At 55.4% G+C, this 14,949-nt stretch overlaps 1 protein-coding gene across 2 annotated transcripts in view; it reads left to right on the top strand.

Moving 5' to 3' along the window:
• LOC140104753 (low-density lipoprotein receptor-related protein 8-like) overlaps positions 1-9,950 on the top strand; it is a 170,610-nt gene extending 160,660 nt beyond the window's left edge. For both annotated transcript variants that reach the window (XM_072128426.1, XM_072128425.1), the window contains 4 exons: positions 3,411-3,638; positions 3,714-3,782; positions 4,772-4,950; positions 6,139-9,950. In XM_072128426.1, the coding sequence (XP_071984527.1) occupies positions 3,411-3,638; positions 3,714-3,782; positions 4,772-4,950; positions 6,139-6,177 (515 nt within the window). In that variant the 3' untranslated portion in view covers positions 6,178-9,950. The remainder of the gene's footprint in view (positions 1-3,410; positions 3,639-3,713; positions 3,783-4,771; positions 4,951-6,138) is intronic.
• Positions 9,951-14,949: the final 4,999 nt, after the last annotated feature.

Genomic DNA, 14,949 nt, shown 5'->3' with positions numbered 1-14,949 from the left:
GAGAAGGACTCTCAGGCTTTGTATGTGGGCGGGAGAAGGAGGACTCTCAGGCTTTGTATGTAGGTGGGAGAAGGACTCTCAGGCTTTGTACATGGGCGGGAGAAGGAGGACTCTCAGGCTTTGTATGTAGGTGGGAGAAGAAGGACTCTCAGGCTTTGTATGTGGGCGGGAGAAGGACTCTCAGGCTTTGTATGTGGGCGGGAGAAGGACTCTCAGGCTTTTTATGTGGGCGGGAGGACTCACAGGCTTTGTATGTAGGCGGGAGAAAAAGGACTCTCAGGCTTTGTATGTGGGCAGGAGAAGAAGGACTCTCAGGCTCTGTATGTAGATGGGAGAAGGACTCTCAGGCTTTGTATGTGGGCGGGAGGACTCACAGGCTTTGTATGTAGGCGGGAGAAAAAGGACTCTCAGGCTTTGTATGTAGATGGGAGAAGAAGGACTCTCAGGCTTTGTATGTGGGCAGGAGAAGAAGGACTCTCAGGCTTTGTATGTAGATGGGAGAAGGACTCTCAGGCTTTGTATGTGGGCGGGAGAAGAAGGACTCTCAGGCTTTGTATGTAGGTGGGAGAAGGAGGACTCTCAGGCTTTGTATGTAGGTGGGAGAAGGACTCTCAGGCTTTGTATGTAGTTGGGGGAAGGACTCACAGGCTTTGTATGTGGGTGGGAGAAGGACTCTCAGGCTTTGTATGTAGATGGGAGAAGGAGGACTCTCAGGCTTTGTATGTAGTTGGGAGAAGGACTCACAGGCTTTGTATGTGGGTGGGAGAAGGACTCTCAGGCTTTGTATGTGGGTGGGAGAAGAAGGACTCTCAGGCTTTGTATGTAGATGGGAGAAGGACTCTCTGGGGGTCAGTGCTTGGTCTCTGGGGGTCGGTGCTTGGTCTCTGGGGGTCGGTGCTTGGTCTCTGGGGGTGGGTGCTTGGTCTCTGGGGGTGGGTGCTTGGTCTCTGGGGGTGGGTGCTTGGTCTCTGGGGGTGGGTGCTTGGTCTCTGGGGGTGGGTGCTTGGTCTCTGGGGGTGGGTGCTTGGTCTCTGGGGGTGGGTGCTTGGTCTCTGGGGGTGGGTGCTTGGTCTCTGGGGATCGGTGCTTGGTCTCTGGGGATCGGTGCTTGGTCTCTGGGGATCGGTGCTTGGTCTCTGGGGATCGGTGCTTGGTCTCTGGGGGTCGGTGCTTGGTCTCTGGGGATCGGTGCTTGGTCTCTGGGGATCGGTGCTTGGTCTCTGGGGGTCTCTGGGGGTCGGTGCTTGGTCTCTGGGGGTCGGTGCTTGGTCTCTGGGGGTCGGTGCTTGGTCTCTGGGGGTCAGTGCTTGGTCTCTGGGGGTCGGTGCTTGGTCTCTGGGGGTCTCTGGGGGTCGGTGCTTGGTCTCTGGGGGTCGGTGCTTGGTCTCTGGGGGTCAATGCTTGGTCTCTGGGGGTCGGTGCTTGGTCTCTGGGGGTCGTTGCTTGGTCTCTGGGGGTCGGTGCTTGGTCTCTGGGGGTCAATGCTTGGTCTCTGGGGGTCGGTGCTTGGTCTCTGGGGGTCGGTGCTTGGTCTCTGGGGGTCAGTGCTTGGTCTCTGGGGGTCGGTGCTTGGTCTCTGGGGGTCGGTGCTTGGTCTCTGGGGGTCGGCGCTTGGTCTCTGGGGGTCGACGCTTGGTCTCTGGGGGTCGGCGCTTGGTCTCTGGGGGTCGGCGCTTGGTCTCTGGGGGTCGGCGCTTGGTCTCTGGGGGTCGGTGCTTGGTCTCTGGGGGTCGGTGCTTGGTCTCTGGGGGTCGGTGCTTGGTCTCTGGGGGTCGGTGCTTGGTCTCTGGGGGTCTCTGGGGGTCGGTGCTTGGTCTCTGGGGGTCGGTGCTTGGTCTCTGGGGGTCAATGCTTGGTCTCTGGGGGTCGGTGCTTGGTCTCTGGGGGTCGGTGCTTGGTCTCTGGGGGTCGGTGCTTGGTCTCTGGGGGTCGGTGCTTGGTCTCTGGGGGTCGGCGCTTGGTCTCTGGGGGTCGGCGCTTGGTCTCTGGGGGTCGACGCTTGGTCTCTGGGGGTCGGCGCTTGGTCTCTGGGGGTCGGCGCTTGGTCTCTGGGGGTCGGCGCTTGGTCTGTGGGGGTCGGCGCTTGGTCTCTGGGGGTCGGCGCTTGGTCTCTGGGGGTCGGCGCTCGGTCTCTGGGGGTCGGCGCTCGGTCTCTGGGGGTCGGCGCTCGGTCTCTGGGGGTCGGCGCTCGGTCTCTGGGGGTCGGCGCTCGGTCTCTGGGGGTCGGCGCTCGGTCTCTGGGGGTCGGCGCTCGGTCTCTGGGGGTCGGCGCTCGGTCTCTGGGGGTCGGCGCTCGGTCTCTGGGGGTCGGCGCTCGGTCTCTGGGGGTCGGCGCTCGGTCTCTGGGGGTCGGCGCTCGGTCTCTGGGGGTCGGCGCTCGGTCTCTGGGGGTCGGCGCTCGGTCTCTGGGGGTCGGCGCTCGGTCTCTGGGGGTCGGCGCTCGGTCTCTGGGGGTCGGCGCTCGGTCTCTGGGGGTCGGCGCTCGGTCTCTGGGGGTCGGCGCTCGGTCTCTGGGGGTCGGCGCTCGGTCTCTGGGGGTCGGCGCTCGGTCTCTGGGGGTCGGCGCTCGGTCTCTGGGGGTCGGCGCTCGGTCTCTGGGGGTCGGCGCTCGGTCTCTGGGGGTCGGCGCTCGGTCTCTGGGGGTCGGCGCTCGGTCTCTGGGGGTCGGCGCTCGGTCTCTGGGGGTCGGCGCTCGGTCTCTGGGGGTGGGTGCTCGGTCTCTGGGGGTCGGCGCTCGGTCTCTGGGGGTCGGCGCTCGGTCTCTGGGGGTCGGCGCTCGGTCTCTGGGGGTCGGCGCTCGGTCTCTGGGGGTCGGCGCTCGGTCTCTGGGGGTCGGCGCTCGGTCTCTGGGGGTCGGCGCTCGGTCTCTGGGGGTCGGCGCTCGGTCTCTGGGGGTCGGCGCTCTGTCTCTGGGGGTCGGCGCTCTGTCTCTGGGGGTCGGCGCTCTGTCTCTGGGGGTCGGCGCTCGGTCTCTGGGGGTCGGCGCTCGGTCTCTGGGGGTCGGCGCTCGGTCTCTGGGGGTCGGCGCTCGGTCTCTGGGGGTCGGCGCTCGGTCTCTGGGGGTCGGCGCTCGGTCTCTGGGGGTCGGCGCTCTGTCTCTGGGGGTCGGCGCTCTGTCTCTGGGGGTCGGCGCTCTGTCTCTGGGGGTCGGCGCTCTGTCTCTGGGGGTCGGCGCTCTGTCTCTGGGGGTCGGCGCTCTGTCTCTGGGGGTCGGCGCTCGGTCTCTGGGGGTCGGCGCTCGGTCTCTGGGGGTCGGCGCTCGGTCTCTGGGGGTCGGCGCTCGGTCTCTGGGGGTCAGTGCTGCTGGGGGTCCATGATTTTTTATCTGATTTATAGTTTGATTCTTTCCTTCCTGTTCCCTTTATCCACTTTCTCTCCTTGTGTCTTGTATTTCTCCACATTTGTTGCAGCGACTACAACCACTCAAGCAACTTCACCTCCGCCCCCTACGGAGCCCCCGACCACAGCGCCTGTCCCCACCCTAGGGACCACCCCAGGGACCACCACCCCGGGTACCACCACCCCAGGGACCACCAAGGTGATCCATCCCTCCAGCCCTGCAGACATCCTGGGTCCTACCTCCAGCCACAGGGAGCTGCAGCCTCCCACCACCAGGAACTCTAGTGTCTTCCAGCAGTGTAAGGGTGCCCGGTGTTATAATATACGGATAATGTGTATTACGCTCCAGCTATAACCTTCTCATGTCTCTATAGATGGAAACGGAGATTCTGACCTCAGGTCCACACTGACCGCTGCAGTCATAGGTGTAGCCGTACCAGTGGGTAAGTAATACTGAGATACTAAGGGTCGTGGGGTTTTCCACATCTCTGCTTGCTGCCTTGGAATGGGAAGATCTGTCCTGGCAGCCTCCAGGGCAGAACATCCTCCGCCCTTCCCAATGCCCCTGTCTTGGCACTTACTGGGTCTCTGTCTACTTCCTGTGCCCGTTTTGTGACACAGGAATTGCCTAACCAGTGATTGGCTGATCAAGCATTTCCTGTCTCTCAAAATTGGACCAGGAATTGTGGACCGGCAGGAATCAGAATGGCGGGGATGGTGGATTATATACAGGGAACCTGTCTCCAGGAATGTCATTTTAGCTTCTGACAGGTTCCTACAGCTTATTCTATGCTGATCAACATTCTGAATGATTTCAGTACTTTCTATAAGTTTATTTCACATTACCTGGTATCCTGCCAGCAGCATGTGATGAGTCTCCGCGGAGGGGCAGCTGCAGCCTGTGTCTCCTCATACATTCTCCCTCTCCTCCTCACCATCCCACTCCCCTGCTCAATGCACATGACAGGAAGTGTGGAGGTAAGTGATCGAAATTGCGGCTCCCCTTGGTGATCTGGCTCATTAGGCTCCCCTCACTAAGAAAAGCCGACTCTAATAGGGAGCCGCGGGCCAGGCAATCATCCCACACCGCACCACTTTTAACCCGATTGTATTGGGATAAAGGGGGCGTGGTGAGCCAGTTATGGGGCGGGGTTAAGTGAGCCGCCTGTTCGCCTACATCACTAGTGGAGGAGACTGACACAGGCTGCTGCTGCCCCTCCCTCCCCTGGACTCACCACATGCTGCTGGCAGGGAGCCAGGCAATGTGAAATAAACTTATAGAAAGTACTGAAATTATTCAGACTGCTGACAAAGGCATTTTTGAAATCAGCACAGCAGAGGCTATTGGAACCTGTCAGCAGCTAAACATACCATTCCTGGTGACAGGTTCCCTTTTGAACCACTGTAAAGCTTTGGATGTTCTCACTCGTAGCTGTTCTGGCGCTCCTCTGCCTCTCCGGATTTCTCATTTGGAGGAACTGGAAGCGGAAGAATACAAAAAGCATGAATTTTGATAATCCAGTCTATCGGAAAACTACTGAGGAGGAAGAGGAGGAGGAGGAAGAGATCCATATTGGTCGCACATCTCAGATTGGCCACGTCTATCCGGCTGTGAGTACAACCGTCCCCGGCCACGTGCAGCCACGTGACTACTTCATGTATAATGATTCATTGTGACTGAGGGGATCCACAATGTATCGGGGTCCAATCACCGCTCCCTACAGTCCCAGGGAATCTGTGCCTGACCTCCCGCAGAGGAAGCTGCCAAAGACCATCTCCTTACGGAGCTTCATTCCCCTTCCTGACCCACGTCTGTGGCCTCCCACCGGCTCCCGGCACTGATGAGGAGCAATGACTCCGTATGCACGGCTTCTGCTGTCCTCTCAGGTCACTAGGCTTCTTGAAAGCTGGACATTGATATATGGGAGCGGCCTTATGTGATACTGGGTCCTAGACGGCTCTGTGCGGGTCCCCAATAATGTCCCATCTTCTAGAAAAACCTTCATAGCTGCTGGAGGAGAACAGGATTCAGGCTGATTTATCTACCAAGTTCCCCCCCAACCAGTGCCCCCCCACCCCCCATCCAGTGTCCCTCCCCCATCCAGTCCCCTCCCCATCTAGTGCCCTCACCCACCCCAACCAGTGCCCTTCCCCCATCCAGTGCCCCTCCCCGATCCAGTGCCCCCCCATCTAGTGCCCTCCCCCATCACCATCCAGTGCCCCTCCCCATCCAGTGCCCCTCCCCCCATCCAGTGCCCCCCCATCTAGTGCCCTTCCCCATCACCATCCAGTGCCCCTCCCCCATCCAGTGCCCCTCCCCCCATCCAGTGCTCCTCCCCCATCCAGTGCCCCTCCCCATCCAGTGCCCTCCCCCATCACCATCCAGTGCCCCTCCCCATCCAGTGCCCCTCCCCCCATCCAGTGCCCTTCCCCATCACCATCCAGTGCTCCTCCCCCACCTAGTGCCCCTCCCCCATCCAGTGCCCCTCCCCCCATCCAGTGCCCCTCCCCCATCCAGTGCCCCTCCCCCATCCAGTGCTGCAGGTTGTAGGAGATCGTGCAGGCTCCTCTGTGTGCTCCCCCATCACCATCCAGTGCCCCTCCCCATCCAGTGCCCCTCCCCCCATCCAGTGCCCCTCCCCCCATCCAGTGCCCCTCCCCCGTCCAGTGCCCCTCCCCCCATCCAGTGCCCCTCCCCCGTCCAGTGCTGCAGGTTGTAGGAGATGGTGCAGGCTCCTCTGTGTGCTCCCGGTGCTCCCCGTCCTCATGTCCTGTTCTTGTGGTTTGTGTATTCCCCAGCGGGTGGCGCTGAGCCTGGAGGACGATGGTTTGCCCTGAGGATGGAAACGTCAGAGAACCCGTCAGCAGCCGCAGAGCGTCTCCGCACGTAACGGACTGGAGGATCCTGGGAGCTGCGCGGCGCCATCGATCCGTCTACAGTTTTATGTTCTCGCTACTGAAATATTTATTTTGCTGATGGACGACCACAAAAATGTAATAATTCAGACATCCAAAGGATGAGGCTTTCTATGTGTAATCTTTTCTACAGATTTTTACTGGAGGCGCCCCTCCCCCCTGACTACGTGCACACAGACGCCTCCCGCGACAGACGCAGTTTTAAAATATTATATTTATAGACATTTTTTTGTACATAACAAAAAAATAAAAAAACTTTGTGGTTCTCCATCAACATTAAAGGAAATCTACCACATGGATGCGGGGCAGACACTCTGCAAATGAGCCTCAGGGGCTCCTGTCTACTCCACAAAAGCATCTACTGGCTCCGCCTTCTGCTAATTATTCAGCGTTTCTGTCTGTCTCCTCCCAACCCGAAAGGGGCGTGAATAATTAGCAGATGAGGGAGGCGGCTTCTGTGATGCAGACAGGAGCCCCTGAGGCTCATTTGCAGAATTTAAAAAGACATAAAAATAAGCCCGCTCCTGCACCAGGAGGCTCTGGCCAGCGAGTAGAGGCGCTGCCCCCATGTGGTAGAATTAATAATAATAATTTAGAAAGTTTTTTGTAGGATATTTATTAACCTGGGTGTGACTGGGGCGCGGGAGATTCTCTGTAAATACCCGGGGTGAGAGTATTTATTTTTTGTATGTTGCGGGTTTCTATGTTAGTCGGTCGCTGATCTCTCTGGTTACGATTATTTTTAGGTTTTCTCTGATTATATTTCGGGTGTAATCCGGCGGCCGGAGGAAAAATATGATAAACATTAATAATTTTAGGAATAAAACAAAAAAATATGAAAATAGAAGAATTTTTTTTACATATTTTGGGGGGGGGGGTCTAACCCTTACTGCAGTCCTGTGACGTGTAGTTGTCTGATGACGCGTCTGAGGAGTGGAGGGAAGTTTTCTGTTTTGCCGCACGACATTTGTGCAGGTAAATCCTAAGATCTTCATTTATAGGATTGATCCCTCCAGGCAGGGGCGGAGCGGGAACCATAGACCCCACCCACCTGACCGATACTGAAGCTGGGGGCGGGTCAGACTACACAAGACTTCATGAAGGGGCGGAGCTATATGTATAATCTGGTTTCTAGGGTTTTTCTGCAGTGGTGTTCAGTGTCGGGCGTTGGACGCCGATGTCTCTCTCTGTTCAGCAGCTTTTGGGTCGATCACTTCCTCCATCTACACAATGTCCTCTCATCTTGAAAGAAATCTCCAAATTCCACGATAATCCCGGGACATTCCTCCTAGATCCGGCACCGGGACTGTGGGATCTTCTTATATCTGTTCTCCATGACCTCCCTCCTTCTTTAGGGGGGTGTTACCGGAAACCCCTGCGTGCTGAAGCTTCACAGGCTGGTACACTGTACTTCCCCCTCCCACTGTGTGAGATTACAGTAGGTAGGCTGTGAATCTACAGCACAGAGGGGCTCTGGTAACACCCCCATCCCGGTGCCGGATCTATGAGGAATGTCCCGGGGCCTGGATCTATGGGTAATGTCCCGGTGCCCGGATCTATGAGGAATGTCCCGGATTATCAGGAAGGATCCCGGTGCTCTGTCTTTAGTGACCTCTTAGAGGTGATGGGATTTTCTATGTTACTGTACACAGGTTTTAGTGCAGCTTTATCTCATACATTACAATGGGGGCTGGTATCACATCGGTCCATGTGACCCACAGACACCCCCCCCCTTCCCAGGCCCAGACGATTGGGTGATGCGGGTCCCCCTCGCTGCTGGTCGGAGGGGCGCAGGTAACGTCTCGGGTTTATCCCGGGATCTTGGATGAAGCTCCTCGGCTTCTTGGATATTCAGATCCAGGAGAAAAAAACGACAATTTTTGGGCTGTGACTTTGGGGTCGTATTAGTTTCTTGTTGTCCCTGACGTCCTGATACGGACCCCGGCGTCTCCAGATATTACAGGGGGGGGTGATGTTCTGCCATAGGCCAGATCTGGGTTTATTGCTGATGGTTCTGGGTTATGTACAGAATTGGACCAATCAGATTGATGTAGACGCGTTGGTTCTGATTGGTTCTTGTTGACGCTTTTCCGCCATTCGGCCTGTGGGGGGGGAATCCCGGGATATTACACTGTACACAGGTTCTTGCTGCTGCTCGTGTGCGCCCCCTACAGGCCGGTGACTGCAGACATTGGGGGTGACATTATGGGGTCTCCAGGAGCTGACATCTGATGTAACGCAACGTGTGAGCGCCCTCAGTCACTCATCTAATCCCAACCCCGGATTACGCTGCTCATTCATTGGATATTCCGAGAATTCGGGGGGGGGGGGGGAATCCTTTGGATCAGGGCTGGTCTAGTGCTAAAAAATAAAAACTCAGTTTACAGTGATCCTGTTCCCTCTTTCAGGATTTGGTTCCGGTCCGTTTGCTGATGGTCCATCCGGGCGGGACCGGTCCTGGTTAGGGGTCCACGACAGCCAATCAGCTGCTCCGAATGGGGCGATAAAATCACTTGTATCCTGTTTTTAGGTTTTTAGTTTTGTGTGTTATAAGTTTCTGGTTCTGGTACTAAAGCCATATATTATAATCAGGGGGCGGCTCCTCTATCTGCCCCTCCCACAAGAGCAAAGCATGATGGGTAACGGTGGCAGAATGTGGACATTTCAAGGGCTTCTCCTCATTGGGACTAATATTCTGAATACTTCTCACTATATTCTTCAAGAGCACAGGGTAAACCGGGGCCCAGGGCTGCTGGGGGCCCCACATAATGAATCCATAGGGGGGGGGGGGCTATCTGCGATAATAAACTAGGGAATATATTAGGTAACAGTTTTAGTTTCTGAGCCACTGAGGCTCTGTCACCCAGGGGCCCACTGAGGCTCTGTCACCCAGGGGCCCCCACTGATGCTGTCACCAAGGAGCCCCCACTGAGGCTCTATCACCCAAGGGCCCCCACTGAGGCTGTTACCTAGGGGCCCCCACTGAGGCTCTGTCACCCAGGGGCCCCCACTGAGGCTCTGTCACCCAGGGGGCCCCACTGAGGCTCTGTCACCCAGGGGGCCCCACTGAGGCTGTTACCTAGGGGCCCCCACTGAGGCTCTGTCACCCAGGGGCCACTGATGCTCTGTCACCCAGGGGCCCCCACTGAGGCTCTATCACCCAGGGGCCACTGAGGCTCTGTCACCCCGGGGGCCTCCTGATACCTGGGGCCGCCCCTGGATCTTTGGATATTAATGGGTCAGACAATAAATGGGGTTTATGAGTCTCTGAGCACAGATATAACGGTCTATAGGTCTATGTGTATATATGTGGATGTCTATATATAGGTACATGCAGCACATCAGGCAGAGCTGTCGGCGGGTGCATTGTGGGCGGGGCCTAGCAGTGTACGAGGGCACTTTACATGGATCTAACCCTCCTAGTTACAGATCAACCAAAGCTCTTCACATTTTTTACAACTAGGGTTGAATTTCTTACATTTTCTTTGGTTTTGTGTCTTTTTATATATAATGTGTTGCTGGACTCGAGGTCCCTCGCGAGGTCCTGTAACCCCCGCATCCCCCTGAGCGGGTCCTTCTGTCTGGTGCTGGGGCTTCAGGAGATCTGTAAATACTTGCAATGTCTTAACCCAGATTTTTAACTTGTACAATTACGACCTGTTTCTACATAGAAGAATAAAACCTTTTTTACCCTTCGCCTCGTCCGTTATTTCATTATTGGCGCCGACTTCTCCAAGTGAAAATGTTCTGTTTTATTGAGAACGAAATCTGAGATTTAACAACTTGTAAATCAATGATCAGGAAGATAATGGGAAACTTTATTATTACTTTTACATTGATTATACGATATGAGAAGTTATTCAGGTCTTTATTCGTCCCCTGCCTTTCTTCCAGTCTGTAAATCGTCTCCTCTCCCCGTAACCACTGACCCCCAAGAAACAAAGGATCCTGATAAAGTCTCTAAAGACTTACAATGTGACTGTGAAGTACATACAGTTTTTTCCATAGATGCAATAGCTGAAAACGGACATCATCACCTTACTGCAGCAGTTCCCCGCTCTGCTCTGCCTCCGCTCCTCAGCCATGCACTCTGGGTGCCAGGAAGAATTCATACAGAGAAACAGGAAAGAGCAGGAGATGCAGAGTATGAACTCCAGTAATTCCAGGAAGCGGCTCCTTCATGTCTGTGCTGTCCTGTCTACACTCTGCTCTCATGTTCCCCACACACAGTCCATCTCCTCCCCTGCAGCCGCTCAGTTAACCCCTTCACGCTCCATGACGGATATATCTGCCACGGAGCTATGAAGGGTGTATGAAGAGGGCTCACAGGCTGCATATCGCAGCAAAGACCCATTGCTAAAACCCGCGGTCGGTGCTTGCACACAGACACCTCGGGTATCGCCGCGTCCCAAAATGCCCGATCTATCAAAATATAAAAACGGTTACGGCCGGCGGTGACCCCCGGAACGGGAAATGGTGCCCAAATGTCCGAAACGTGACTTTTGCACCTTTTTACATGACATAAAAAATGTAATGAAAAGTGATCAAAATGTCGCACAGTCTTCAAAATGGTAGCAATGAAAACGTCAGGCCATTTCGCAAAAAATGACCCCTCCCCCTGTGCCGTGCACCCAAGTATGAAAAATGTATTCCTTAATGGGTTAAATAAATGAAATACAGAGAATCATCCACAATAGCGATGTGTCGTTCGTGAACAACGGGCGCCGGCTCCCATCGATGAGCCAATGGCTCACTAAACCCCACCCCTAACTGGCTCAGGAGTGATTGACTGGCCAGCGGCTCCCTATTATATATTAGATAGGGAGCCGGCTCTTTGTAGTGAGCGAAGCCTAATGAGCCTGATCACTAAGAAGAGCCGGAAATCACCAGTCCACAAGCCGGATCTGCACAACAGCTCAGTCTCTCAGCATTTGGGGAAGTGAGGGAAGCAGCTCTGGCCTCAGCTGATGACACAACCTGCAAGTGCTGCCCCCTAGGGGAGAAGTTTATACAAAGGGTTGATGGATAAACCAGATTGGATCTGAGGCCAGGAAGAAGCCAGCAGCAGGACGCCGGCTCACCGGGAGTATGTACGGCCAGAGATAAACTCTAAAGGTTATACAGGAATAAACTCTGAGGGCGCGTTCACACGTTGCGTTTTCATTGCGTTTGAAACGCATATACAACAGCTGATGAGAGGTAATTTGCCTAATTACATTTGAGTTTACAAACGTAAATGGTATGTTAACAAAAACCGCATGCGTTAACATCGCATTTACGATGCGTTTTGTAAACGGAAATGTTAACAGTGATGTAATTAGGCAAATCACCCCTCCTCGGCTGTTGTATATGCCTTTCAAACGCAATGAAAATGCAACGTGTGAACGCGCCCTCAGGCTACATTCACACTGCTGTTGCCGCCGTACCGTAGCACGGGGAGAGTTGGAGGAGGTGAGCGCAGCTGACCCCGCCCCTCTCCATAGGAAGATATGGGCCACGGCTATTTCCGTCCTATCGATTTCCGGGGTACGGAGCGGTACGGTGCCGAGCGGCCATTGCTGTCTATGGGGGACGTATATCAGCCGTATATAAGTCCCCCATACGGCAGTGTGAATGCAGCCTAAGTAAATATCAAAGGAAACTTTATTTATAATATTTATATATATGGAGCCCAGGAGGTAGATGCTGGGAGAATGGAGCGGTGTCCGGGTGTGGAAGCTGCAGCTCTGGGTCAGAGTCTCCTGGGATTGGGTCCTGTGTCAGTACTGAAGGTTTCCTGTGCACTAACTCTCCGGTCACTGTGAGGTCTGGACCATGTGCTCCCCCTGTACAGGGTATTTATACTCCCCCTGGTCAGGTGGTGGCTCCTCTCCAATCACACTCCAGATTACAATACAGCCACATGATTGGATAACATCTTACACCCACTTAACTATTTCCTGTCCAGGCCGAGGCTCCAGCTGCTATGACCTGACATTCCCCAGTAATAACTATGGCGGCTGAGAAAGGTCATTTCCTTCTCATCACTTGTTCACATTTTCACCTTCGAGTTTTAATTAATTGTTTAAGTTCAGAATCTTCCGGCGCAGAGAAGACAATAACCCTCCATGTCCTGGGCCGGCGGCCATTTTATCGGAGACCAATCCCATATAATAACATGTCCGCCCGCCCCTCCCGCGCTGCAATACAAATCACACGCGCGCTCTAGCGATAGGCGGCAATGACTCCGCCCCTTCTCCTCATTGGTTGCATCGCCAGTCGCGTGGCTGACGTCACCGGGCGGAAGTACGTAATACGTTTGCGCCTCCCGCAGGAAGTTTCGGTTACTTCGTGTCTCGCAGGGAACATCATGGGCAGCGATTTCTACCTCCGCTACTACGTGGGACACAAGGGGAAGTTCGGACACGAGTTTTTAGAGTTTGAGTTCCGGCCTGATGGTAAGAAGCGGCCGGGGGCGTGTAGTCGGGTCGTATGTCGGGGGAGAACAGCTGCGGCTGGGAAAGTGCTGAGAGCCGCGGAGGGTTGTGGGAGTTTTCTCTTATGTATTGTTTATGTTTGTAGAATCACTTAAAGGGATTGTCCATGTAGATGTGCGAGCAGCAGGAAGGGATTAACCCTTAGTCGCTCGGTGTATTGTCTCCTGGGTCACGTGTGTATCGTGGGGGCGGCAGGGGTCACGGACGCCCCGTACATGCGGCTCTGCTCGGTGATTGGCTGCAGGGGTCACATGATCCATGGACCTGATGTCATCACTTAGGAAATCCAGGATCTTGTGGATCAGGGAAAATCTCCCATCAGACTCCATCCTGATGATCCCGGGACATTGCTCATAGATCCGGGACTGTGGCCTCCTCCCTTCTAACATAGACTCCGAAACCTTTGCTAATGATCCAGAAGCCCCCCCCCCCCCTCCGTACTGTAGCTTCACAGGCTGTTACACTGTGCAGGAGCCCTCAGGTAGATCCTGATGGTCTGATCCTCTGTACTGGAACAATCGCCTGAACGGACGCGAAGCGGGAGACAGATTATAATATATATTACAGGGTGTTATTATAGTGTGTGAGGCTCGGATAGTGCGGGGGGGAGGTTATTATACAGTGTGTGAGGCTCGGATAGTGGGGGGGGGGAGGTTATTATACAGTGTGTGAGGCTCGGATAGTGCGGGGGGGAGGTTATTATACAGTGTGTGAGGCTCGGATAGTGGGGGGGGGGAGGTTATTATACAGTGTGTGAGGCTCGGATAGTGCGGGGGGGGGGTTATTATACAGTGTGTGAGGCTCGGATAGTGCGGGGGGGGGGGAGGTTATTATACAGTGTGTGAGGCTCGGATAGTGCGGGGGGGGAGGTTATTATACAGTGTGTGAGGCTCGGATAGTGCGGGGGGGGGGGGGGGGTTATTATACAGTGTGTGAGGCTCGGATAGTGCGGGGGGGGGGAGGTTATTATACAGTGTGTGAGGCTCGGATAGTGCGGGGGGGGAGGTTATTATACAGTGTGTGAGGCTCGGATAGTGGGGGGGGGGGAGGTTATTATACAGTGTGTGAGGCTCGGATAGTGCGGGGGGGGGGTTATTATACAGTGTGTGAGGCTCGGATAGTGCGGGGGGGAGGTTATTATACAGTGTGTGAGGCTCGGATAGTGGGGGGGGGGGAGGTTATTATACAGTGTGTGAGGCTCGGATAGTGCCGGGGGGGGAGGTTATTATACAGTGTGTGAGGCTCGGATAGTGCGGGGGGGAGGTTATTATACAGTGTGTGAGGCTCGGATAGTGGGGGGGGGGGAGGTTATTATACAGTGTGTGAGGCTCGGATAGTGCCGGGGGGGGAGGTTATTATACAGTGTGTGAGGCTCGGATAGTGCGGGGGGGAGGTTATTATACAGTGTGTGAGGCTCGGATAGTGCGGGGGGGAGGTTATTATACAGTGTGTGAGGCTCGGATAGTGCGGGGGGGAGGGTTATTATACAGTGTGTGAGGCTCGGATAGTGCGGGGGGGAGGTTATTATACAGTGTGTGAGGCTCGGATAGTGCCGGGGGGGGAGGTTATTATACAGTGTGTGAGGCTCGGATAGTGCGGGGGGGAGGTTATTATACAGTGTGTGAGGCTCGGATAGTGCGGGGGGGAGGTTATTATACAGTGTGTGAGGCTCGGATAGTGCCGGGGGGGGGGGGGGTTATTATACAGTGTGTGAGGCTCGGATAGTGCGGGGGGGGGGTTATTATACAGTGTGTGAGGCTCGGATAGTGCGGGGGGGGTTATTATACAGTGTGTGAGGCTCGGATAGTGCGGGGGGGGGGGAGGTTATTATACAGTGTGTGAGGCTCGGATAGTGCGGGGGGGGGGGAGGTTATTATACAGTGTGTGAGGCTCGGATAGTGCGGGGGGGGGGAGGTTATTATACAGTGTGTGAGGCTCGGATAGTGCGGGGGGGGGGAGGTTATTATACAGTGTGTGAGGCTCGGATAGTGCGGGGGGGGTTATTATACAGTGTGTGAGGCTCAGATAGTGCGGGGGGGGGGGTTATTATACAGTGTGTGAGGCTCGGATAGTGCGGGGGGGGGGGGAGGTTATTATACAGTGTGTGAGGCTCGGATAGTGCGGGGGGGGGGGTTATTATACAGTGTGTGAGGCTCGGATAGTGCGGGGGGGGGTTATTATACAGTGTGTGAGGCTCGGATAGTGCGGGGGGGGGGGT

Source organism: Engystomops pustulosus, chromosome 10 (genome assembly GCF_040894005.1).
Source record: "Engystomops pustulosus chromosome 10, aEngPut4.maternal, whole genome shotgun sequence".
Classification (NCBI taxonomy): Eukaryota; Metazoa; Chordata; class Amphibia; order Anura; family Leptodactylidae; genus Engystomops; species Engystomops pustulosus.
Note: the sequence above shows the minus strand (reverse complement) of the source record. Positions and strands in the feature narration are given on the sequence as shown.